At 41.8% G+C, this 26,860-nt stretch overlaps 1 protein-coding gene across 1 annotated transcript in view; it reads left to right on the forward strand.

Moving 5' to 3' along the window:
* The window catches only part of OCA2 (OCA2 melanosomal transmembrane protein), a 130,599-nt gene that overhangs the window by 50,842 nt on the left and 52,897 nt on the right, over positions 1-26,860 (forward strand). Inside the window, exons 14-17 of the mRNA XM_077927568.1 lie at positions 770-902; positions 12,145-12,292; positions 12,941-12,998; positions 15,048-15,156. Of these exons, the coding sequence (XP_077783694.1) occupies positions 770-902; positions 12,145-12,292; positions 12,941-12,998; positions 15,048-15,156 (448 nt within the window). The remainder of the gene's footprint in view (positions 1-769; positions 903-12,144; positions 12,293-12,940; positions 12,999-15,047; positions 15,157-26,860) is intronic.

The raw sequence follows: 26,860 nt of genomic DNA on the forward strand, positions 1-26,860 counted from the left end.
GTTAGTCATTTTATATCAAAAATAAGTGTTACAATTGGAACATCCGCCTTTGACTTGTAGGCGTGGGCCAGAAACCACCTGTCAAAAAATTATGTAGCTGAGATTCCTGCACTTCAGGGGGTTGTACTAGATGACCCTTGGTGTCCTTCCCAACTCTACAATTCTATGATTCTGTGATTAATCATTACTACCTTCACCCCCTCGCCATGCAATGAAGAGCTATTTAGGTCAGAAAACAGGATAAGAAACATAATAATAAATGTTAATTGCTACCACCATCACCTCAATAAAACAGAGTTCACTGGAATACCATGTTTGATTATTGCAATAAAATAAAATAAATTCCAGCATCCTTTCTGGTCACATCCACACTATACATATAAAGCATGTTTAATGTATATGGCTTTCCCCCAAAGAATGCTGGGAGCTGTAGTTTGTTAAGGCTCCTAGGAATTGTAGCTCTGTGAGGGTTAGACTACAGTTCCCAAGATTCGTTGGAGGATGCCATGAATGTTTTAAATGGTATAAATCTACTTCAGATGCATGGGGTTTATGTCAGTGGAAATTTGCTGAGCATACACCTAACTTCTCAACTGAAATGAAGATGCTAAACGTAGTGCTATATTTTAGCTGGATTGTATTGCCAAGTACAGAAGGAGACCTGCACTGCTCTGCTAAGAAGACACTACAATAATCAGTGCCCTTTTATGTATGGCACTGAGAGTTGCTGTAATTGATTCTACTTCAATTATATATTTTTTATTCCCAGGGAGTGGACTTTGCAGGATTTACAGGGCACATGTTTGTTGGGATTTGCCTCGTGCTTCTTGTCTCCATTCCTTTCCTAAGACTTCTCTACTGGAACAAAAAGCTATACAACAAAGAGCCAAGTGAAATTGTTGGTGAGTTTGAGCTTCAGATTATATATTGGGGAAGGGGAATAGATGCAATAACCAAACGAACTCATAACACCCTTGTGTTTTTAATTGTATGAAAATGGCTGCTGCCAAGTCCCTTTCCCTCTTTGTTATACTAATGGACCATTGCTTGTTTTCTTTAGCCCTCAAGCCATTATTTCCCCTTCTTACATCAGAGATTTGCTGTGGAGAGCACATGGTGCAAAGTGTATCAGATATAATGAATCAGGGTCTTGGGAACTGGACCTGTTCCAGTCTATTTTGTTAAATTTATATGATGCTCAATAGAGTTCTAAGCAGCTTATAAAATACAAAGCTAGTTATACGAACATTAAAATATGAACATTCAGAATTAATCCCACGTAGAATTCTTTCTGTCATAGGCTGTGGGTCTTTTCAACAACAACCAGATTTAAGAAGACTTCATAAAAGGCCATTAAGCCTTTTTAATATAAGGCTGAGAATCTCTAGCTGAGATTCTTTCATTGCAGGGAGTTGAGACTAGATGACTTTCGGGGTCCTTTCCAACACAACAGAGTGGCTGGCTAATAATAATAATAATAATAATAATTCCAACTCTAGGTTGTAGAAAACATCTTTTCCAGTCAATACCTTCAGATCTTTTCTAACTTAAAAATTCTGGCTATTTCACTGCAAGTTTTAAAAAATGCATTTAATAGTACCGTATTTTTTGCACCATAACACTCACTTTTTTCCTCCTAAAAAGTAAGGGGAAATGTCTGTCTGTGTTATGGAGGGAATGCCTACGGGTGGCATGCCTACGGATTTTCCTCCTCTAAAAACTATGTGCGTGTTATGGTCGGGTGCGTGTTATAGAGCGAAAAATACGGTAAATACCATTTCCCCCCGTGTATAAGACTAGGGTTTTCCCCTAAAAAATAATGTCAAAAATTAGGGGACGTCGTATACATGGGGCCATCTCCCCTCATTTTCTTAAATCTGAGTCCCCCAAAATAGGGGGCGTCTTATACACGGGGGCATCTTATAGACGGAAAAGTACGGCAAACTTTAAAAGCTGGCAAATCCCTAGAGCCCATTTCACACAATTGCAGATCTTTAAATACTGTACTGTACATTGAGTGGAACAAGGGGCTAATGATGCCCCTCCCCCACATATGAGGATGGAATATGTGATGTAGTTATTTGTGCATACATCCGGCAAAAAATAATAGATTTCTGTGGTGCTCGTAAACCTTTCATAAGGATTGTGGGGATTAGTTGTACATACCCATTGATGGGTATGTAATATGCACAGGACTTTAGTGCCTTAACGTGATTGGGGGCCACTCTTATTTGATTATAGGTTTTGAGGTTTTCTTCTTAGATGTTTTTCACTGCTTTAAGGTTGGTTTGTTTACAATTTTATGAAATAAACAATTTTTTTTGAATAAATGGTATTGTAAAATGACTGGTAAAGGTAAAGGGACCCCTGACCATTAGGTCCAGTCGTGGCCGACTCTGGGGTTGCGGTGCTCATCTCGCTTTATTGGCCGGGGGAGCCAGCGTACAGCTTCCAGGTCATGACTAAGCTGCTTCTGGCGAACCAGAGCAGCGCATGGAAACACTGTTTACCTTCCTGCCGGAGCGGTACCTATTTATCTACTTGCACTTTGACGTGCTTTCGAACTGCTAGGTTGGCAGGAGCAGGGACCAAGCAACAGGAGCTCACCCCGTCGTGGGGATTCGAACTGCCGACCTTCTGATCAGCAAGTCCTAGGCTCTGTGGTTTAAGGATGAGCAAATCTGCCAATTTTGGTTCTCTCAGTTTCTTGTTTCCCCCCAACATTAAATTCAGTCCTCCGCATTTCCACATCAGTATGCATTTTTAATAGAAAACTCCTCATCATTTTAGTGCGAATTTCTCTGAATATACACATTTTTGTATGTGATATATTACAATATGCACATTTTTGCAAAGCAAATTTCCCTAATAGAGTTCATATTTGCATGTTAGATTTATTAATATATGCATACTTTGGTATACACATTTTTGTACACTTGACTTGCAATTTGGCATTAACAGTGTGAATTTCAAAAGATGCCTGTGTTATTGTTTGTTTATTGTTTCAGAAAGCGCAAATTTGACAGGCTTGCCTTTCAATGCAAACTGAATTTAATTCCGTCTCCAGTGGCTAGCATAGATTTTGACACACATGCAGCCTTCATATCTGATTTTCCATATGCAAATTTTGCACTGGGGATCTGTACCCGAGTACAAGGCATTGTAAGAAACGACATTCATTTAATTGGTAATGAGACACAAGGCTAAAATCCCAAGGCATTTACTTGGAAGCAAGTCCCCCTGGAAACAAAGGGAGGGTTGAACTCTTCCTCAAGCTTGGGTTATTTATTGAAAAACAGAAAAGAAATGGAAGGACATGCTGTTGTTTAAAAATAGCATAATCACCCATACAAAAATGGTATATTTAACTAGCCAAAATTCTGCTGCCCTTGAAGAAACAAGCATATTCAGGCTCAAATTAGACTTGTCATCTGTGGTACTCTGCCGCCTACTATAGTCAGATTCAGCAGTTCTCGTAATTAGCAAGCGATCTTCTTTTTTCCCTATAATCAGCAACAAGCTACATCATGATGGAGCCAATCAGTACCTGCTCAATAAAAGCAAATACTAAAGTACTAGTTCTATTAACATTTTCTGTAAAATGGGATGGGAGAGGTGATCAAAGAACATTTCATTAAAAGGGAGCTGGGGCAATTTGGCTTCAGAGAAGTAACAGAATGTCTGCAAGATGTTTTAATGGGTCTTTTCGATCTCTAATTGCTGTGGTTTTGCGATAACCTTCAATAGATTGTTTGAAGCAGCTGTTTCAATCAGCTTGGTGTCTGCTATGTTGCCCTCTGATTACCAATCAAACAAGCACTGTATGTATATATAAAGAACCAGTTTACTGTTCTCTGCTGCTTTGATTTCCTTCCTTGTCATATCCTTTTGAGTACTGCGTGTTGCTATTCAGCTGCTTAAATTAGAAAGGATTCACAAGACTGATCTTTCCCGCTGTAATGAGACTACTTGCACTCTGTAGGGATGTTCATATGTATTGCAGACTTTTCTTTTTTAATTAACTGTTTATTGAAGGCTTTTCAAGTTTTGACAGAGTATAGAATCATAGAATCGTGGAGTTGGAAGGGACACCAAGGGTCTTTTGTACACTTGACTTACAATTTGGCATTAACAGTGTGAATTTCAAAAGATGCCTGTGTTATTGTTTGTGTATTGTTTCAGAAAGTGGAAATTTGAAAGGCTTGCCTTTCAGTACAAACTGTGTTAGTGTGGTGTAGTGGTAGACTCGTAATCTGGGGAACCGGGTTCGCGTCCCCGCTCCTCCACATGCAGCTGCTGGGTGACCTTGGGCTAGTCATACTTCTCTGAAGTCTCTCAGCCCCACTCACCTCACAGAGTGTTTGTTGTGGGGGAGGAAGGGAAAGGAGAATGTTAGCCGCTTTGAGACTCCTTTGGGTAGTGATAAAGCGGGATATCAAATCCAAATCCAAACTCTTCTTCTAGTACAACCCCCTGCAATGCAGGAAGCTTAACTAACGCATCAGATTGCCACCGAACCTCTGCTTAAAAACCTCCAAGGAAGGAGAGTCCACAACTTCCCAAGGGAGACCGTTCCACCGTCAAACAGCTCTTACTGTCAGAAAGTTCTTCCTGATGTTTAGTTGGAATCTCCTTTCTTGTAATTTGAAGCCATTGGTTCGAGTCCTGCCCTCCAGAGCAGGAGAAAACAAGCTTCCATGTGACAGCCCTTGAGATATCTGAAGATAGCTATCAATATCTCCTCTCAGTCCCTCTTTTCCAGGCTAAGCATATCCAGCTCCTTCAACCATTCTTCATAAGGCTTGGTTTCCAGACCCTTGATCATCTTGGTTACCCTCCTCTGCACACGTTCCAGCTTGTCAACATCTTTCTTAAATTGCGGTGCCCAGAATTGGACACAGTGTTCCAAGTGTGGTCTGACCAAGGCAGAATAGAATGGTACAATTGCTTCCCTTGATCTGAGGACATGACTTCTGTTGATGCAGCCTAGAATAGCATTAGCTTTTTGTTTGTTTGTTGCTGCTTTTGCATCACATTGTTGACTCGTGTTAAGCTTGTGGCCCCTAAGACCCCCCAGTACTCCATGCTTGCCCCACCTTTGCAGCAAATTGGCTGCATTTCCACAGCTGCCTTCCCCCTCTTGTCCTAATCCAACAATTTTATTTATAGGGTTTTGTACCTGGTAGGCCACCTGCATGCAGATGGTCACTGGTTCAGTTCCTGGCACCTTCAGATAGGGCTGGAGACCCACCACCAGTCAATATAGATCAGGGTGGGGAACATCCTTTGGCCAGTGGGCCAGATCCTTACCCCTGCTACTCCTTGTGCATCGAGAGGCCCACCTGTCAACCATCTGATGTAACAATGACACCAGGACTTCAAAGCACCACCCAAGACATGCCAAGAGCTCTGAGCATTGCTTTGAAGCGTCGCTGATCAGCAGGGTTGAAATCACTACGTGTCAGATGACTGGTGGTGAATTCAAGCCTGCTTTGTTCAGTAGATCTGATGCATAAATCAAGTTCCCCATGGGGAATGACGATGCAATTTAGAATCGAATGAAACCAATACTTAACACAGCACCAAAAATACAGTTGAAAGCAGAGAGTAAGCATATATAGTACCTAATGGGATATGCTTCCTCAAGAACTGAGTCTCAGACAGAGTGGCAGTGCTGCCTCTGCATTAGATGTAGCAAAAAAAGCTATAAGGGGAAGCAACCTGCCACCTTGTGCAACGCCAGGTCTTGTGCCAACCCTGGTTCCGGTGCCAGGGATCAGTGTTTAAAGGGTCTAGCATATACTTAATATACATGCAGGCATGTCTGGCTATAAATACAGATCAGGCATTGAGGTATTTTGGGAGCTGAAACAGGTGGAACTAAAAGAAACTAAAGGGACCTCTAATATTTCAAAACAGACAAGTGATTGGTGGTGGTGGTGGTGGGGAGAAGGGGGCCATGTTACAAGTTTGTATTGGCCCCTGAGAGATGATGATTGGGCACTGTTTGTGCTGCAGAACATATGGCAACTCTGTTGAAATTAATGAGCTTCAAATAAATGCTCTGATTTCCCCACTGAATGTTCTTGTTTGCTCAGCTGAAGGCTGCAGCTTTGCAATCATCTCGAAATCTGAGGATCTGGCACTACTGCAGTTCACAGTCTCTTTTAACTCCCCCCCCCCCCCGCATCCTTCAGCTGCTTTAGTGAGCTGATAATGATGGGTACATCTCTTTTTCCTGTGATGTTTCCAAATTCCGCCAGGGATACATAGCCGCCTTTTGAAAAAAAAATAACAACTTCTCTTTTGCAAGAGGACAACTGAGCAGTTTTAGAGATCCTTCATATTTCATCCTAATTCTGTCATGGATGAAAAATAATTTGACAATGTGGGACACGGGGAAATTCACTGGATAATGAGAGGGAACTGGCTTTACGCGAAGCCTGCCCTGTGCTTCTAGGTTCTCTCAGATTCTTCCAGTGATGTAGAAGCTGCCCCCTTCACCTGCAAAATGACCCTTCTCCTGACCAGCATAGTGGAGAGAGTAGAAATATAAGTTGTGAATCCATTCCTTGTGTTTCTGGTGTAAACTTTTGCAGGAGGAATTTAAATTAGAGAGCCAGTGTGCTGTAGTGGTTAAGAGCAGTGGACTCGTAATCTGGGGAACCGGGTTCGCTTCCCCGCTCCTCCACATGCAGCTGCCGGGTGACCTTGGGCTAGTCACACTTCTCTGAAGTCTCTCAGCCCCACTCACCTCACAGAGTGTTTGTTGTGGGGGAGGAAGGGAAAGGAGAATGTTAGCCGCTTTGAGACTCCTTTGGGTAGTGATAAAACGGGATATCAAATCCAAACTCTTCTTCTTCTTCTTCTAGATACAGAGAAAGGTCATACACATCAGCATGCCAGGATGATGTTAACTTTCTTTCTTCAGACACTGTGAAGAATGGGGGTCTGTGACACTAATCCAGGGATGGGGAAGATATGCCCCTCTCAATGTCACTGGGTTCCAGCTCCCATTATCTCTGACTGTTGGTCATGCTGGGCTGGGGTTGATGGGAGATGAAGTTCAAGATAGGCATTGGACAGGGACGCTGTGATTGTGTTCTGGATTGTAGATTCTGAAAAGAGAGTTGGACTAGAACAGTCTTTCCCAAAGTGGCCAACCCCCCCCCCCCAGGGGGGGCACTGGGATGATCCAGGGAGCAGTAGTAGCCTTGGATGCATTGAATAATAATAAGGGGGTGATGGTGGAAGCATAAAGAAGAGAAGAAAAATTTGAAAAACGATTTGTACATGCATGGATGTAGCCAAGGGGGGGGCAGGGAGGGGCAGACCCCCCAATCAGTAAAAATACTTAGCTAACTGAGGTTCTGCCCCCCCTAACAAAAATCCTGTGTACATGTATCATCTGTTGTGTAATGACATTTACTGCCAGGTTGGGCACAATTTTGGGATGGCAACACCTCCCCTGCACCCGGCAGTCGTGCTGGAGGAAAGGGCTTTTTCTGGGCTTGAGTGAACCCCTTTTAGCTTCACCTAGGACTGGGAAGTGGATCACAGCTTGTCCACTTGGCCATTGGCAGGTGAGCTGTGGTGCTGGCCCCACCCCTGGGGCAGATCAGACTGATCCGGCAGGTTTTTAATCCCAGTCCCTAGTCCACCTCCTTGTCTATTTTATAATTTCAAGCTTCAAGGTGTCTTCTTTACAACAACATCTTTCTTCACTACGTTGTAGGATGTAGGTAGAACTATAGAAACATAAAAGAACGGAAGTTTGTCACTGCATCTTTCTGTTTCTTTGCTTAAAGAAAGTAGATTTCCAGGGGAGCGCTGATTAATCCCCCCCCCCCCGAAAAGTGGGCGGAAGGCCAAATAAGTTTGGGATCCTCTGGTCTAGAGGATCCCAGGTTCCTTCCAAGTCGATCATCCTGATTCTGTTCAACACATACATCCCTGCATTTGTGTTTCCACTATAATTAATTTCATTAATGTTATTTATATCCCAAAGAAATGTCAATATTAACAAGGTATAGTTACACTAAAAGCATTAAGTGAAATATCAATTTCTCAAGATATTACTGAAATGATTTTCGTACTCTCCTTCTGAGCGCAGTTCCACACTTCATAATAGGCTATTGGCTATTGTGTATATCAATTGCAGACAGCTGGTTGCATCAATCATTCTTTACCTGACCCCATCAGTTTTAATTGTGATTTTTTTAAAAAAGAAAGAAAGAAAGCAGGGTGAAAAATGTATATGTGCTTCTGAAACGAGTATAATGAATTGCGGAGAGATTTCTTTTTCTCTGGACAGTTGGCAAAGTGTAAGCTTATCCTTTAATGAAAAATGTTGGCTAACTTGATTTTGGAAATGTTGTTGACCTAGAAGCCTGACACTCTGAGTTACGGTGTCTTCGTAGGGAGTAAATGGAAATTGTTTTGATAGATTTCAAAGCTGATGCAATTTTCTCAGCAACAAATTACATTGTCAGGACTTTAGTTGAGTGAAGAGCAGTAATTTGTGATTTTGAACTTGCTCTTCTGACGATGTAAAAGGACATTAAATATACAATACTATTGTGAATAGAAGTGATTGGTAAGTAAATAGGTGGTGAAGCAGTCTGCTTTTTCTTTTATCCACAGATATTTCCTAGCTGAGGTAAATATTCAGTGGCAATAGGGATTAGGTACATAATAGGCCTGCCTTCAAACATGAATGGACAACAGATATCATAGAATCATAGAGTTGGAATAGACCACAAGGGCCATCGAGTCCAACCCCCTGCCAAGCAGGAAACACCATCAGAGCACTCCTGACATATGGTTGTGAAGCCTCTGCTTAAAGACCTCCAAAGAAGGAGACTCCACCACACTCCTTGGCAGCAAATTCCACTGTCGAACAGCTCTTACTGTCAGGAAGTTCTTCCTAATGTTTAGGTGGAATCTTCTTTCTTGTAGTTTGGATCCATTGTTCCGTGTCCGCTTCTCTGGAGCAGCAGAAAACAACCTTTCTCCCTCCTCTATATGACATCCTTTTATATATTTGAACATGGCTATCATATTCAATATTGTATTACTGATACTATTTTGGAGTTTTATAAACCAAAGAATGGAAAATTATATATACGGTGGAAACTCGGTTGTTGAACGTAATCTGTTTCGGAAGACCATTCGACTTCTGAAACGTTCGACAACCGAGGCACAATTGCTGGTTGGCAATTGCAATGGAGAAAATGGAGAAATGTGCCTTGGAAGCCGTTCGATTTCTGAGGCATGTTCAAAAACGGAAGCATTCACTTCTGAGTTGTCAGCGTTCAACTTCTGAAGCATTCGACGACTGAGGTTCCACTGTAGTGCATTAAGTTAGGGATGGGGAACCTACCATATGTTGTCAAAGTTCAGCTCCCATTATCCCTGACTATAGACCATGTTAGCTGAGGCAGATGAGAGTTGGAGTCCCACAATATCCTCAGTCCTGAATGCAAGTTCTGCCCACAACTATATGGGAGACTATGGGGAAAGGCTGGCAGCAGTTGCAATTCTTTGTAATGTCCCCCCTTTCCTCATTAGAAACATTTAATCCCCCAAAGTCTAGAAATGTGACATATTGCTACATTTGGCCATGATAAACCCAGAGTCCCCACAGACATCCTTTTTATTGTGCTCATGATGATACTATTGAAGCGGTTATATGTGATCTTGCTTCCAAATGCTGTTTGTGCAGGAGAAGTTTTGAAGCAGTCACATCTCTTGATTCCCAATCAGTGTTTATCCCATACCTTCCTGCTGAAATCCTGTACAGTGGTGCCTCGCAAGACGAAAAGAATCCGTTCCGCGAGTCTCTTCGTCTTGCGGTTTTTTCGTCTTGCGAAGCAAGCCCATTAGCGGCTTAGCGGATTAGCGCTATTAGCGGCTTAGCGGGCTTAGCGGATCAGCTGATAAGTGGCTTAGTGGCTTAGCGAATCAGCTGATAAGCGGCTTAGTGGATTAGCGGATCAGCTGATAAGCGGCTTGGGAAAAAGGGGGGGGGAAGAAAAAAAAAACCCTGCAGGAACTCGCAAGACATTTTCGTCTTGCGAAGCAAGCCCATAGGAAATTCGTTTTGCGAAGCACCTCCAAAACGGAAAACCCTTTTGTCTAGCGGGTTTTCCGTCTTGCAAGGCATTCGTCTTGCGGGGCACCACTGTATCTTAGCTTAGAATACTGGAATTATACCCCAGAAGGCCCATGTTTATACATTGAAGGGGTGGGATTTTGAAGCAGGCAGGTTTATATGGGAATATCTGCATGTGTGTGCTAAACCATTTTTACAGGTCAAAACCAGTGTCTTGAATTGTGCCCAACAGGAAACCAGCACTGCTTGCTTAGTAATAATAGTTGGTCTATTGATTCAAGAGACAAGCTGCAACTCCTTTTTTTTCCAGCTAGTTGGTAATAATCCCATCATATTGAGGATTTTATTTTAAAAAATCCCATTCCTGTTTTAGAACATATCTGGAAATTCTCTGCAATATGTGGAGAACACATTGAAGGGCTTCATGCCAGACAAGTTAATATGACAAGGGTGCCTTGAAGGCAGAAAGCTTGAAAAATCACTGGCAGAATATATACAGACTATTTATAAAAGACCTTATCTATCACAGCTTCTAACATAAAGATAATTAGCCACATTTTTTTAATAAAAAAGGATCCATTTATGTATTGGGTAGTTTTGCAGATTCTAACAGTGGAATACTATACATGACTATTCAGAAGTTAGCTTCACTTAGTTCAGTGGTACTTACTTTCAGATAATAGGACAGCATCATAAAAGTCATAGCTGAGGCAACTTTTTTTTAAAATAATACACACAACCCAAGTCTAATGCTTATATGCGACCTTATTATATTGACAATGGCATTATATTTGATTAACCAAGGATAGATCTGTGTTAGACTAAACTGCACATTAATCTTTTATACAATGGAATAATCAGGTGCTGGGAGAAAGACGGGATTTAAATGTTGAATAAGATTTCAGAGTCTCAGTGCTCTCTTGGTAAAGTAATTACACAAGTTGACATAGCTAAGAATAATGGTTCCATGAATATTTAACCTATCTGAGATTATGAATTAAGTATACCTATGAGCAAAATGCCTGTCAGAGCATATTAGTGCTGAAAATGCTCTAAACCAGCTTCAAAAATTTCCTAGATGTACATTTGAATTTCTGTACATGCGATCCCTTGAAATGGACCCCAGTGTTTGGCAACTGAGTTCAGAACACCCTTATAAAATGGTTTATAGACACAGTGGGGAATGGCAGCCTGTATTTCTCCTTTGTCTGAAAGGTGCTGTGAACCTCTAGGCAATCAACTAGTCTGTACTGGATGAACTGCTCTCTGCCCTACCGCTTGATATCTAACTCCAAAGCCTTGGTTGTGTAAAGAAAGTGAGAGTGAGCCAAACCACTTTACCTTGGCCTTACTGACATACAGTGGTACCTCGGGTTAAGAACTTAATTCGTTCCTGAGGTCCGTTCTTAACCTGAAACTGTTCTTAACCTGAAGCACCTCTTTAGCCGTGCCGCCGGAGCACAATTTCTGTTCTCATCCTGAAGCAAAGTTCTTAACCCGAGGTACTATTTCTGGGTTAGCGGAGTCTGTAACCTGAAGCGTCTGTAACCTGAAGCGTATGTAACCTGAGATACCACTGTATATTATTGATATAACAATTTGCGTTCACACGGGGAAGTAAGAAGGCAAGACACAAGGGCTGGGTGAATTCAGCCACATTTTTTAAACTTCACATAAGGTCTGGAGAAGGGGACTTAGGTGCAGGATAGTAAATTGCACATAACAAACTGGGCGAGCTAACCCTATCAAGGGGAAGAGGCAATGTGTCATCTACCACTTGCTCTAAGACCCACCCTTTCAGGTGAGTTCGGAAGGTCTTACTGCTTTACCCTTCCTCTGCTGAGTGCAATTCTGGATCTGACCCCTGATGTATAAATCTTTCAATGAATGATGTTAGTCACTATACAAATTTGTTTTTGAAGCTTCACTTTTTGACCCAGGATACCATGTGTGCCATCAGCTATTTTGCTGTGATTTAATATGCCGTGTCTTCACTTTCAGCTAAATAATTATATTCCTGCCTTCCTTAGAGCTGAAACATGAAATCCATGTTTGGAGACTGACAGCACAGAGGATTAACCCTGCCAGCAGAGAAGAAACAGCTGTAAAGTGCCTCCTAATGCAAAAAGTTCTTACTCTGGAGATTTTGCTGAGGAAAAAGCTGAAAACATTCCACAGGTAGGGTCCATGACACTTAACGCGACATTTTACAAAAGGTCACTGAGCTCATGGGAGGTCATGCGTAGCAACCTGGTTTAGACATGCAATATCTTGCATATAAGAAAAAGTAAGGCTGTTGTCACAGTGTCCCCTTCCTCTGTTTTCTCCTTTGCCAAAAATTAGATTGTAATTTCCCCTGGGGAGGAGATCTGTCCCCTTGTACTTTGTGAAGTGCCATGCACATTGATGGCACTAAACACATAAAGCATCATTATTTAATGATAATGGTGATGGTAAAAATCATTACCATGCTTTGATTATTTTTTTATAATTGGCTGCAGATTGGCAACATTACCACTTTTAAGCAAATCTAATTTCTCTTATGCTTTACATGTATAACTTATGAATACACAGATTTTCCAAGACCAGCTTAAGTCTCCATTAAGGGCTCCCTCTCTCTCTTTGGAAGAAAACAGATGCAGTTAACAGACCCTGGAAACTTCACATTACAACACCCTTTGTAACAAAATGATCTAGGGATGAGCACTAATAAAGAGACTCAGATTAATTTCGATATGATTTTGCTTAAGTGGGTACAGTATTGCAACTGCCATACTACAAGAGCTGTCCCATCCATATGAATCTCTCTGTGGATTTTTATTTCAGACAAATCTCACAAGAAGATAAAAACTGGGAAACAAATATCCAGGAGCTCCAAAAAAAGGTAATGTATTGCCTTCATACCATTGCAAAACATTGCCCACCATATTCTGTTACATTCATTTTACTATAACACTGTGTGCCTTTCAGTGCACAAATTGCTCTGCAGTCCATAACTTCCAAACAACTGGTTTTATGTAGTTTAGGTTGGACTTCATGCATGAAGCCAGATAGGAACATAAATCTTCTGTTCGAAAATCTACCATGATCCTCCGCTTTCAGGGTTTAGAAGTATCACCATGTAGAAATTATAATGTGAACTTTTGACTTGTTCCTTACAGAAAAAGCAAATGTCACAGAACAAAGATGACTTGGAACAGTACTACCTTGGTTTGATAAAGGGATCCTCCAGACTATCAGTATTTTCCTGGAGGGATGCAAGTGCATACCTAGGTTGATTGATGTGCCTGGGTGAAACAAATCCACTATAAAAAAAAGGAAACTGACTTTTTATGGTTTGGAAAGTAATGCAAGAGGCAAATGCAGCCGGCTTATGTCTGCAAGTGATGGACTGGAGTGAAGACTTCAGCACTCTGGTATGCTGCTCCAGCTCCACCCACCCACCTGCCTCTGATCGGGAAGTTCAGATATTTGGTTTAAGCTGGCTATCTTGCCATGCACAGCAGTTGACCAGGGATGGATATAATAGCTGGCTGCAAGTATAGTCTTTCACCCACCAGGGGGGACTAGGGGAAGCCCTGTGACAGGCTGCAACTCCCTGTCCAGGTTCTCCTCCTCCTCCTCCTCCTCCTCCTCCTCCTCCTCCTCCTCCTCCTTCTTCTTCTTCTTCTTCTTCTTCTTCTTCTTCTTCTTCTTCTTCTTCTTCTTCTATCACTCATAGCTGAGTAAGATTGCCTTCCATAAACACAGTTTTAACAATGAGTCCGTAAGTGGCTGTGGAGGCCAATTCTGGACCCACACATCCTTCCACATGATTCCTGGGCGGGAGTTGATCACTGTGTGGATTTGCCAAGCGTGCCTTCCTCTTAGCACGTTTCTCCCTTGCGTTCCGAGTTTGAGTGTCTTCAAAGTCCATGACACCTTTGGTAAAGGCTGTTCTTCAACTGGAGCACTCGCAGGCCAGTGTTTCCCAGTTGTCGGTGTTTATACTACATTTTTTAAAGATTTGCCTTGAGACAGTCTTTAAACCTCTATTGTTGACCACCAGCATTACGCTTTCCATTTTTAAGTTCGGAATAGAGTAGTTGCTTTGGAAGACGATCATCAGGCATCCGCACAACATGACCAGTCCAACGAAGTTGATGTTGAAGAATCATTGCTTCAACACTAGTGATCTTTGCTTCATGCAGTACACTGATATTAGTTTGCAATATTAGTTTGCTGATTGTTGTATAACCTCTCCACAAACTAATCAGAATAAATGTTCAATGAAGAGTGGGCATCATATGGCATGTACGCAGCCCAAGTCTACACTGTACAGTGCTCAGGTGTAGCATAGCCATATGTGAGTTTGTGAGTTTCACATTGTTTCCTAGACAAGAAGTTGGAAACTGTAATGAGTGAAGTGATCCTGAGAATGGGATGAAATAGTAAGGGCTATAAAGAAACAGGAAAAGACTGATGCTAGGAACAGAGCCTGCTGGGGCACACAATCCGAGCCTATCAAGGTATCAAGTATTTATGTTGGAAATTGCATTCCAGCCTTACTGCTCCCGTTATAAGGAGAAACAAATTTAATAAACACGTTTACTTCCAGGCCCTGTAACTGATAAGACATAAAGCTTCCTTTTATTTGTGTAACTAAGATGAAACTGCACCTTAGGGTCGCTGCATCTGCCTCTATACTGTTCCTTAGACTGTAAACAGAGTTGTTCTGAAAAACGTGTTAACATTTGTGGAAACAAGACACAGTTCCTTTCTAAATTTAAGATATTGTTTCACACCTCAGGCATTTCCTCTCTCACTTTAATGGATTAGACCGTATTGTTGTTAAAAACCATATTTCAAATAATATATATTTAAAGCATGCTGATATATCTGAAGGGTGCTGCTTCTTGTTGATACGGTTTCTGTATTTTCTCCTTTCCTACAGCACAGAATAACAGACAAGGTGCTTCTCATCAAATGCCTGACCGTTTTGGGAGTTGTTATCCTCATGTTCTTCCTCAATTCGTTTGTTCCAGGGATTCACCTGGACCTTGGTAAGCTCAGCTCCTCTTCTTTCATTGTTGGGAATAGAAAAAGCTGCATTTGAACATGGAGTGTTTCATGCAGCTTTTTGCAGAGGTCTATCTTTACTGTGCTGTCTAAAGGCCTGTACAGATATTTCATTTTTTGGAACAACAATGGCATATTTGTAACTCTGCACTCATGATGGCTTCCCTCCAGATACCGCCGCTTTTGCTGCTGGGAACTCAGAAAGCACGCAACTGGAGATTGCTCGTGAAATGCAAACCCCTTCCCAACACTGCCATGTTGCTCCTTTAAAAGAGACCCCCCCCAAAAAAAAGAGAGGGGCATTGGGAAAATTGGTAGAATCTGCAGTTCTATGAATGCTTAACCTGAATGTAAACCCCGTTAATTAGTGTGACTTCCACAGCAACATGCAATAGCACTGGGTTTCAGGCATTTACCGGTATATAGAATTTTAGAAGGTTTAAAGTGCTTCATGTACTAGATGCTTCATAGTAGATTGGGGAATGCATCGCCCAGTGTAATTTCTGTCTTCTAAAAGTGGCAGAGGAGTGAAGACCCTATCGTTTCCCTATATGCTACAGAGCCAACTCCAGGCTGCTACTAGCTGAAGTGTGGAAAACAAGCAGATTGAATAGTTGTCTGTATGTTTTCCTCTCTGTAGCTAATAGTAGCTTAGGGAGAAGGATTTGGATCAGGGCCATGGCACAGGGTGGATGGATGGGCTTAGACTCATCTCCCTATACAAGGGATCCAAGGGAGCTTCTGCAACTGCTTTTAGGAGAAGAACATTATATTGAGAGACACAAGTCTTTGGTCTGTTTTTCCTGGAAATCTTTCCAATGGAAAAGATTGTGGCCATGAAACAACACAGCCTATGTGTGAACTGATTCTTATTATACAGCAGCATACTAGGTAACAAAAGTATATGAAACTAATGGAAAACAAATATCCTGATATGCTGTCTAGCTGTGTATTTCTCTAATTCTCTTATCTATAGCGATAGGCGCTTTGAGTAAAGACCTTCATTTAATACCAACTTTCTACACAGTGCCTTCGTTATCTTGCTTTTACATGGCTCGGACTGTTAATTTTTTTATTGCTTACAGGAACTGGGGGGACAATCAAACTTTGATCAAATATTTTCTTTTAGTACAGCCAATACAACAAATCATTTGAATTTCAGAAGAAGCGGTTTAATGGCCTGAGAAGTACATGGGTGCCTGGGGAAACAGTGAAATGGAGGAGCCTGGAAAAGAATCATAATCTTGTTCAGGATTGGTGCCTTCCTCCAAAAGAAGTTCTGTGCACTTAGAAATACCTATGGGGTGTTGTTTGTTTGTTTGTTTGTTTGTTTGTTTGTTTTGCATGGGTGGGAAATCTCAGGCCAGGCAACAAATGTGGAGCTCAAGGCCTCTCTGTCTGGAAATCACCCTAGGCAACACCTCTCCCCAGGCCAGAGCCATCCCTGGCTGACTGAAATGTGCCATTGAACTCCAATAATGCCTCTTGCTTGTGCCTGGAAGGAGTATAGAAGGTTTTTTGTGTGTGAATGTGTACTACCCTACTGTATAAAGGTAAAACATACATTTGTTGCTCCACCCAATTTGGTCTGTAGAACCTACCCACCGCTGCCACATGCCCCTTGGCAGATAGCCCAGAGGGGAATGTGACATTCAGGCTGAAGAAGGTTCCTCACCCCTGCTCTAACAGAATGGTCATTTTTACTCTGTCAAGTAGGTAATCAAGCCTGTGAGAATGTTGTAGGCCTTTGAGTTGCCTCGCCCAATGCTCTTGTTAAACCACTGGGTGCTGTTGCACAAGGGTAAAACAGTCCAAGCATGTTCTGCAGTTTGATCTGTTAGAAAGGCCTATTTCTCATTATTTTGGCAGGTGCCCTGGACATTCTTAAACATTCTTAAACAAGCACAGCTTGGGGTGGGGGGGGAGAGGATGGGACACATACCCTAAGGTTCATGACATTCCTTTTTGAAATACAGATTTCTGGTTTTTGTGTGCTAAGTTGGGCTATTTCAGATTTCCTAGCTCGGAAATCTGAATCTCAGCTGTTTATAAATGTTTGCTTCAAATATAAAATCAGATGTCACGGCCCTGAAATCCAAACCAGAGAAGAACCGAAATCCTCATTGATCTTTCCTGTTAGGTTGTCTCCTAAAATGGAGCTTTGTATTTTGAAAATGGAAGCCACAGATACAAAGGTCACTATTGGGTAGGCTCATCATAGAAGTCTCTCATAGTACTGATGGATGTTGACGTAGCAGAGAACTGGATGGGAGGCTACAATAGCTTAGTTAAGGTGCATCTCCCTCCCAAATGGTTGATTAACATGGTGAGTATTCCCTGTGAAAATATCTCACAGCATTCTGGGTGTTCTGGGCAATTTTGGTTATTCATTAATGGCTATCTGGTGTTAAGTCTGAACCAGCTGTGCAGTGACATGAGAGAGTTACTTCTGGTGCCACTAGATCTGGTCAGCACAATTTGTCACCCATCATGCTAAATGCAGTCCACTGGGGCTTGATAAGACCTGCTGAGATTTGCTGACTGTAAAAATAAGGAGGATGTGAATGACTTGTTATGTCTGACAAGCTACTCTTAGCTTGCTGCGTTGTGCGGACTGAATCTAGATCATATGGATTGTCCCAGTTTCTCATTTTATTTGGCTGGTGCTGGGTTACTGAAAGTGACATGTTAACACATATCCCTTCCAGCTTGCAAACCGCCTACAGTCATTTTATCTTTGGCATTTGAAGTGTAATTTTAGGTCTGAACCATAACTCATACACATCATTAGAAATCTCTTCATCTCAGATGGCATACAACTGAATGTGTGGTTTTCACGGTTTAAAAGCATTTTGTCTGATATAACTTGTAGTGATAAGAAAGTTATTTCTATAGTGTTTGATCTGTAGTGGTTTGAGCTGGAGGTTTTGCACATGCAAATAATTGTGTAGTGTACAGAAATTAAGTGATGGGCATGCACATCTAAACTTATTGACAGTGGAAACAGAAAGGCGTTTTTAACCTATTATATGGGTTGTGCTGGAAGACAGCGTCAATACAACTCTAGGCGTGTTTACTCAGAAGTAAGCCCCACTGTGTTATATAGGGTTTACTCTTAAAAAATTAGTCTCAGAATTGTGGACTTGACATTAAGGTGGTAGAGTGACATGAATGATGGTGAAAAAGTAGGAATTCTTGAGGAATTTGCTCTTTGTGAATTCTGAAGGTAACATGTTGACTACCACTGAAGTACATAAGCACGTGTTTATAAACTGCCATTGGAACCTTTCTTATTTGGGTTGCATTTTAAATATGTGCCTTCAGCACTGCAATATGTCTTTATTTTACTTAATCTGACATCCAATTCTTCAGCAAAATGTATTATTGCCACAGCATTCAACTAGAATTGCATTGTACCACTCTGATTAGAAGGCCCCCTGTTTTATTCTTATTCCTTTCTGTAAACTGATTGGTATATTTATCGACTAATTTGCATAATATGTAAGAATTTTGGGGAGGGGGAATACACCAGAGAAATTAACCACCCTAATTGCAAAGGGCAGCAACAGAACCCCCTCAGGCAGCACTCCCAGTTCCTTAAACAAATGACATTGAAATGCATTATGTAAATTGCCAGGGAAATTGCATCTTAAAACACAAACAAATGACACCTGAGGAAGTGGCAGGATTTGCACATGTAATTCCTCTTTATTTCTCTGTCCCTTGATGTTTAGGTAGTCATGCAGGATTGCTGGCTTTAGCAGTGACTTCCATGGTTAAATGAATGAACATAACAGGCTGGTAGCTGAGTAGCCATGTGTGACCCTTGCCTGGAGTACTGTCTAGCAGTGATAAAATGTTTACATTACTCTGGGGTGTCTCATACGCTCAAACTGAAATTACTTCTGAAGTTTTAAAATGTGGTGTAGCGAGAGCTGTAGCAGTGCTTGTCTTGCTTAAAATTAGCTCCTTGCTGGAATCCATATTTTGTGATACTGTTTGTTCCCTGCATTGAGTTGCTTGTAAGATAGAGTACGAGTATACAGTTTATTATTATTATAATAAAAAATCTGCTTGTGGCAGATTCTCACCAGAAGCAGCACATAGGTGATTGGGGACAACTGCTCACCATCTCCTCTCCCTGCTGTGGGGAGAAATCCTGCAGCACTTTTCACATTTTTTTCCAGGTTCCCTGAAAAAGGTGGAAGAATCAGGATTGGTGCCTCCCCTCCCCCTGCATATCACAGGGTGTCAGGAACAGAACAAAAATCAAATGGAGGACCTAGGACCTCACTGCAAGCCCTATCATGGATGGGAACAGGTAGAGTCAGGGCACCTTGGTGGAAAACCTGAGTCCACAATCCATGATGACCCCACTCAGGAGACTTGCAGAACGAGGGCACCTGGTGCCTCCTGACTAAACTCTTCTCCCTAGTTTTGCTACCCCTTACAGCTCAATAGTAGAGGTAGGAATATAGGGAACTGCCTTCTACTAAATAAAACCTGAACTTGGGACCTTCTACATGCAGAGTAGATCCTCCACTGCTGAACTATGGGCCATCCTCAAATGGAAACAAGTCTGAGCTGAAGATTGGTGGCATGATAACTTTGCAGCATCATCCATCCTATTTCAGAGTCCTTCTTGGAAGGAGGCTGCAGAAACCCAGCCAGATGGGCGGGGTGCAGTTGTTGTTGTTGTTGTCATCTTAAGTTTGGTGAGAATCAAGATCTCACTAAGGCACAAGGATGGTGTGGCAGCCAGACTGATTTCAAAACCTGGCCATTGTGACTTGGAAGCTGCTGGTGCTATAATCAGGTCCTGGTTTCTAGTTGTAATAACCTCCTGGACAGCATCCCTTCTGTTTGGGCCGTGGCCCTGTAGGCTTCTGACTCTTGATAATCTAGTTGGTGCTGCTGGACAGCTCCGCTGCTGTTCAGCTCTTCAGTTGTAAAAATAAATGAAAAAAACTTCCTGGCTCAGCTGATCTGCTTCCCTTGCCTAGATTGCAAGACTGAAACGGATCATAGAAATGAGGGAGCATCTTTCTCTTTTTTAAAGCACCTGTGCAGAGTAAAAATATTGCTATCATTCTCATTTTCTGCCTTCTGGCAGATTCAAACAACAACTTTGATGATTTAATTGTGTGTATGCGCACACAAACACGATAAGACCATTAAGGTTGTGATTTGAACCTGCATGTTACATGATTCTTTGATATAAACCAGGCCTCTGGTTTAGAGCTTTGTGTAGCAGAATTGTGTTCTCTGGAACTGGGATGGGAGCCATTAAATCTAGATGAACCATATTGCTAAATATACAGTAGAGTTAATGTGGCAGCTGATCTGGTCATTACCATCTGGTCTAAGAGGAAGGTGGCAGGGTTGTGTGGGTGGGAGCGAGAGCCAGAGCATTCATGTTACCCTCTTACTCCCTGAGCTATGTGAGGTTTTGTTGTACTGCCACAGGCTGAGCCAATGTTGTGACTGCTGTCTCCACATGACAAACTCAGGCTGGATCAGATTTTGTTGCACTTGCTCTAACATGTTCAGGCTCAGCTGAGTGCAGAAATCCAATCTGTGATGAATTAGGCTCAAACTGGACATGATGCTAAATGTGTCATTGGCAACCATCTCAGTTTTTATATGTACATAAAATTAATAACACATATGGGAGGCAATTTTCATTGGGTACACAGCACATAGAAAGGGGAGTTTTACCCCTCTCCTCCCCAGTCAACAACAACAACAACAAAATTCCCTAGCAAGAATCTTTTCAAAGAACAAGATCATCTATGTATAAAAAAAATAAGAAAAAGGCACCATATTGGTGAAATGGGAACAGACCTACCAGGCAATCTGTTGAGGTAGATTTTCTTCTCTCTCTCCTTTTGCTTTTTAATCTTTTATGTTCTACATTATAACTGGTTTTCTCATTACCTTTTTCATGCGATAAGTTGATTGAGAAGTGTTGAGACTGTAAAAATGAAATTACGTGAAATAATTGATTTTAGAAAGTAAACAAAGAAATTCCCCAGTGCTCAAGAGAACAGCTTTCTCTTATCACATGGCATGAAAACAGGATTTGTTTTCATTCAGGGGAAAGTACAAAATGTACAAAGTAACTGCCCAGCTATATGAATGATTTCGAGACTTCGACCTATCTCTGTGTGCTTGAGCTGGCAAACGAAGGATGCAGATGCAACACTGGGCATTTCCAGATCATTAGGTCACTGTGCTGAGGCCTACCGAATCTTTGGGTGATCAATGGCGGCATGGGGACTAATTGTGGCAGCTGGCCAACCCATCTGGTTGTTTCCCTTTAGACTTGGCCAGAGTATAGCAAGGAAAGAAGCTTTAGAACAGTAGCTCCCACATCACACAAATAACACACAAATCAGGACCTCAGCCTGAATCATAGGGCAAATGTAAGGGGAAATCATGCTGTCCCAGTATCCTTGGAACATCTAGTCCAGCAGTCACTTAACCTTATATCCTGCTGACTTGAAGCATTCCCACAATGTGGCGGCCAATGGTGGGGCTGAGGAAAAGCTCAGTTAATGATGCCAGGACATGAGATCTATCAGATACACATCACAAATGTGAAGGAGAGAAGTCACTGTGAGGCTGTTTACAGTGACAGGCCTCTGCTTCTTGTAACGAGTACTTCCGCCCTAAGTTTTGGTTCTCACTGGAACTCTTCATGAGTTTGCTCAAAAGATCTGCTGTGTACCAATATGAGCTTTAGAACCGTATTAAGCCCCGTGCACTTAATACCATCACTGTGCTCGCAAGCAGAAGCAATTACCATTCAACAGCGAAGTGCTCATTATTGCAAGCACAATGAGGCAAAAATGGCAGTCACGATGGAGCAGGGTTAACTATCATTACACTGTGTTCTACACCTCACTGGCGCCTCCGAAAACCAGTCTAAATATATTTACTAAATAAGTTTGTGACCAGCCCTCTAATTGTCCCCAAGTTCCATGGGGAGGCATGAGCAAGAAGGATGATTCCGAAAGGAGTATTAGCAGCAATTAATTCACGTACCATCGAGAGTTTAGTGCCTTGTGAAAAGTTATTTCACAGACAAAGCCTATACATTTGCTTCTGTTGGAGGTGATGACTATTATTATACCCCTGGATAGCATGGAAGAAAGCCTTATACTCTGTAAAAGATTAAAGAGACTATATCACTTTTTACATAATGCTGTATATGGAAATAGGATATGAATACTGAATGAACCTGGGGGATTTTTTTCTCTTTGGCAAAAAAGCTCTAACCTTCTTTAACCCATGTCAAACAGGCAGAATTGCTACAAGCTTTTACAGAATATTTGATGAAGATTTCCCCTATAGTAGCTTCCCCAACTTTAAATAATTTATTTCAAACCACTTGCCAAACATTTTGGAGGGGGCGGTGGAATACAGGCTGGCACAATCCTCCTTTTTATTATCGATCCATTACCTAAGCATCTTTTTTTAAAAAAAATCACCTTGGACAGAACATTTGTGTTTAAAACTGCAGTGGTTTCTGAAGATGCAGGCGTGCTTGGTTTAAACAGAAAGTTTCTGGCATCATTAAAAAGGGGAGTTTCAAGAAATGCATGAAGGCCCAAATATTTTATAAGCAATGCACCCATGTTTGTTATTGAGTATCATGGATGAATATTCTGGACAGAAAGAGACAGTCATAAACCAGCTCTAGTGGTTGTCAGTAATCACTAGGATGGGTACTTTACTTCCATGCATCCGTCTGAGAAGCTGAGCCATCAAAGAGAGAGTGCACTGAAGATCCTGGGTCCCATCTCACCAAAGATGGCTCTGCGTCTTCTCTGAGTGGGAGTCTACCCTAGTCACATATAAAGCAGGCAGTGAGTTTGTGCCCCGTTGTAAGAGCAGGTGGTGTAGTGTATGTGCAGGGCCAGATTTAGGTTTCATGAGGCCCAAAGCTACTGAAGGTAATGGGGCCCTTTATATGTCCAGCTGTCCTTTGTCAACAACAAATTGTCACTGCTTTTTGTGTTGAATATATGCTATATGGTAATTTATGGACCTAACAGGTATCAAAAGCCATTTGCACATGTTGCCATGCAACTAGCAGAACGTAGGCACCCTATATATGGAAATGAGCAAACCAGTGATATTTTAGGGAGCAGGCTAGCAGGTGGGGCCCATTACTTACATCATAGAAGCCTACAAAACACTGTTGCTGTATGTAGGTTTTATTTTATTTGTTTTTTATCTTATACAGTCATACCTCGTGTTGCGTTTGCTTCAGGTTGAGCGTTTTTAGGTTGCATCCCGTGGCTACCTGGAAGTACCGGAAAGGGTTACTTCCGGGTTTCGCCACTCGTGCATGCGCAGACGCGGCAAATCGCAACCTGCGCATGCGCAGACATGGGTTGCGTTCTGCTCATGTTGCGAACGGGGCTCCAGAACTGATCCCGTTCACAACCAGAGGTACCACTGTATTCTGGAAATGTAAATCCAGTTTTTTCCCTTCCTTTAATTTTTATCGGGGCTCCTAAGAGAGTGGGGCCCTAAGCTATAGCTTGTTTAGCTTATATGTAAATCCGGCACTGGTGGTGTGCGTATTGTGCCCCAGTCCCAATTTTTGTCCTCATTGCTCCGTTCTGATATCCTGGTGAAACTCCTGGCTCAACCCTGACAGAGAGCACCCAGGTCACACACTGTATGAGAAGACTGAAGGGGGGAAAAAGAAGCACGCCAAATAAACATCCAAAATCAAGTCACTATTCAGTCTGACCTAGGAGCGAAAGTGATTTCAATGCACTGAACCTGTCCACTGAATGTTTTCCCATTGAGCCCTGTACAATGTTGAAGGAAACCTGCCCTTGGGTTAATGGCATGTGCAACTCAGAGGAAGGGTCTGAAGCCACGCACAGCGTTTCTACTGATGAAGCAGAGTGAATCTGGACCATGGAAGTGGGGTGGGACTGGGAACTGCATGTAAAACTGTTCTGAGCTCCTCAGAGGAAGAGCAGAGTATAAATACAGTGGTACCTCGGGTTACATATGCTTCAGGTTACAGACGCTTCAAGTTACAGACTCCGCTAACCCAGAAATAGTACCTCGGGTTAAGAACTTTGCTTCAGGATGAGAACAGAAATCGTGGCGGTGCGGTGGCAGCGGGAGTCCCCATTAGCTCAAGTGATGCTTCAGGTTAAGAACAGTTTCAGGTTAAGAACGGACCTCCGGAACAAATTAATTACGTAACCAGAGGTACCACTGTAAACTGAGGACACACTTCATATTTTGATTGGAGGAGATGCGGTGGGGGGGGGGCGGTGATAATGGATTCCCTACCTCCTCCCCAGGTGTCTTTTGTACCCTCTTTTGATCAACAGAACAGGATTGCTGTACACAATCTTATGTACATCGCTTAGGGTTTTTTTTGTTTTACAAAGCAGTTTATGAATACAGTACTTTTAAATAAAATGAAAATTCTAAATAAAATTAATATTAAGTAAGTCAACTATCCACTATTGACATGTATAGAATGCTGAAATCAAGAACATCACAATGCAGGTGGACCTATGTGCCCAATTTTCTTTCTTTCTTTTTAATACCCAGGAAAGATGTATTTATTTTAACAAAATTTATATACCACTCGATTGTAATAAAACCTCTATGCAGTTTACAATAAATATTAAGACCATCAACAAAACAGTAAAAAAATAACCAATTAAAACATTTAAAAGATAATTAAAAGGAACTATAAAAAAAATAAAAACCGTCGACACCTATGTTTCTGGATAGGCTTGTCCGAAACAAAAATGTTTTAAGAGAGTATTCTGGAGAGGAGGCAGTTCCAATAAGCTTGTCCACATTGCCAGGCTGCACTAAATGGAAAAAATATCCATCTTGTCAATTGGTGCCCTACTGACAATCAGGACCAATTCTGATAGCACCATGACATTCAGGTTTCAACTGTTCTCCTTACCTAGAAATGTCACAGGGGATGCTTGGACAAAACTTCTGGTGTGTTTGAATGAATAATTTTGCTCTACTATCCTCTGTGACAGGCATCCCCAAACTCAGCCCTCTAGCTGTTTTGGGACTACAATTCCCATCATCCCTGACCACTGGTCCTGTTAGCTAGGGATGATGGGAGTCGCAGTCCCAAAACAGCTGGAGGGTCAAGTTTGGGGATGCCTTCTCTGTGACATTGCAGAGGATTCTGGAGTGCATCTCTTAATTTGAATACCAATTCACTGGCACTTCTAAAATATCGCTGCCCCAAGTGATCAGTTGCACTATTTTTTGCATTCAGATTATCCCTCCTAATAAACTCATTATTTACCAGCTATGTGTGCTTAGTGGTATACGAAGTACATTTCACAAGCTTTACTTTGCTACAAATGCCATTTAGGATTTTAACAGGTGGCACCATGAGTGCATATTTGATAGTTTCCACAAAAAATAATTCATTTCAAGTTGTAAAGCTTTCTAACTATTTCAGACCGCCCCCCCCAAGCTTTTCATATGAGCCAACCAAGAGCCACCATATTAAAGGAGGCAGCCTTTTATTATTAGTCGTCTTGAAAGACTGCAGCTGTTCCCACAATCTTTTGTTTACCCTTTATATGAATTTTGTTGTTTCTTGCTTGCACAGTCCTTGTTTGGACATTTTCCTTCATAAATTCAGCATTGACATTGATATCTTCAGAAACCTTACTTTTTTTTCTGGGTAAGATACACAACATATTAAAAATACAAAAGTCTCAAAAGCACACTTGCTATTTCTGTTACCTATTTATTTCCTCTGAGACTGCACAGTATATGTAAACTCCCTGTGTTAGAGGTATTTCAGAATTCCACATAAAGCACAACATAATAAATGTTGTTAGAATTCTTCTGTTCTTGACACTCATTGGAAACTGTCACAGAAACTTACATACCAGTTCCATAAAAATGAATACTGGCAACAGCCACAGTGTGGCATGCACTACCACAATATTTTCCAGCATGTGGTGGAATCCGCTTGGTAACTGGTCTGTGTGGGAGCAATCCCAAAGGACTGTGAATGCCCCCCTTACTCTCCTCAGGATGGGATATTTATGATAAGGAAATGTTGTGTTTCCCCCAGAAACTGAAGACAGCACAGTTTTAAATGGGTAACACAAATTGTGCGATGTATATATATTGCCTTTCGCTTTTATATCCAGCTGGGTGTAAACTTGCAATTATCAAATGAAGTTAGTGCTGTATATTAAAGACAGCTGTCTTATTGTAGAGCTTCCTCCAGGGGCTTCAGAGCAGCTGGAAACTATATTTGTGAAAGATTTCTGAAAGATAAGGGATTGGATCGAATGGTGTTGCTTAGCGGATGGTAAGGCTTCCGCCCGTGAATTGGGGAGGGAAGCCATTTTCATCCATTACCCCTCCCACCTGTAGCGCCACCCCTATATATCTGCCCTGGAGGGTCTCCAGAACAGATTTAGGGGAGCATAGGAGGCTGAAGGTGGGAGGAGGAATTACTGACAACAGCTTCTGCTCCCCTGTTCTGTTGATGGAAGTCTTACTGTTGACTGACACTGTTGAATACATCCCTGTGCCTTCTTTGTAGATGCAGAATACACCAAGTCAATCTGTTGGCTCTGCCAGCTGGAGAATCATAGTTATGGTCAAATATGAACCTCTTTATTCAAGTGCACCCTTCATAGG

This window comes from Podarcis muralis, chromosome 4, assembly GCF_964188315.1.
Source record: "Podarcis muralis chromosome 4, rPodMur119.hap1.1, whole genome shotgun sequence".
Classification (NCBI taxonomy): domain Eukaryota; kingdom Metazoa; phylum Chordata; class Lepidosauria; order Squamata; family Lacertidae; genus Podarcis; species Podarcis muralis.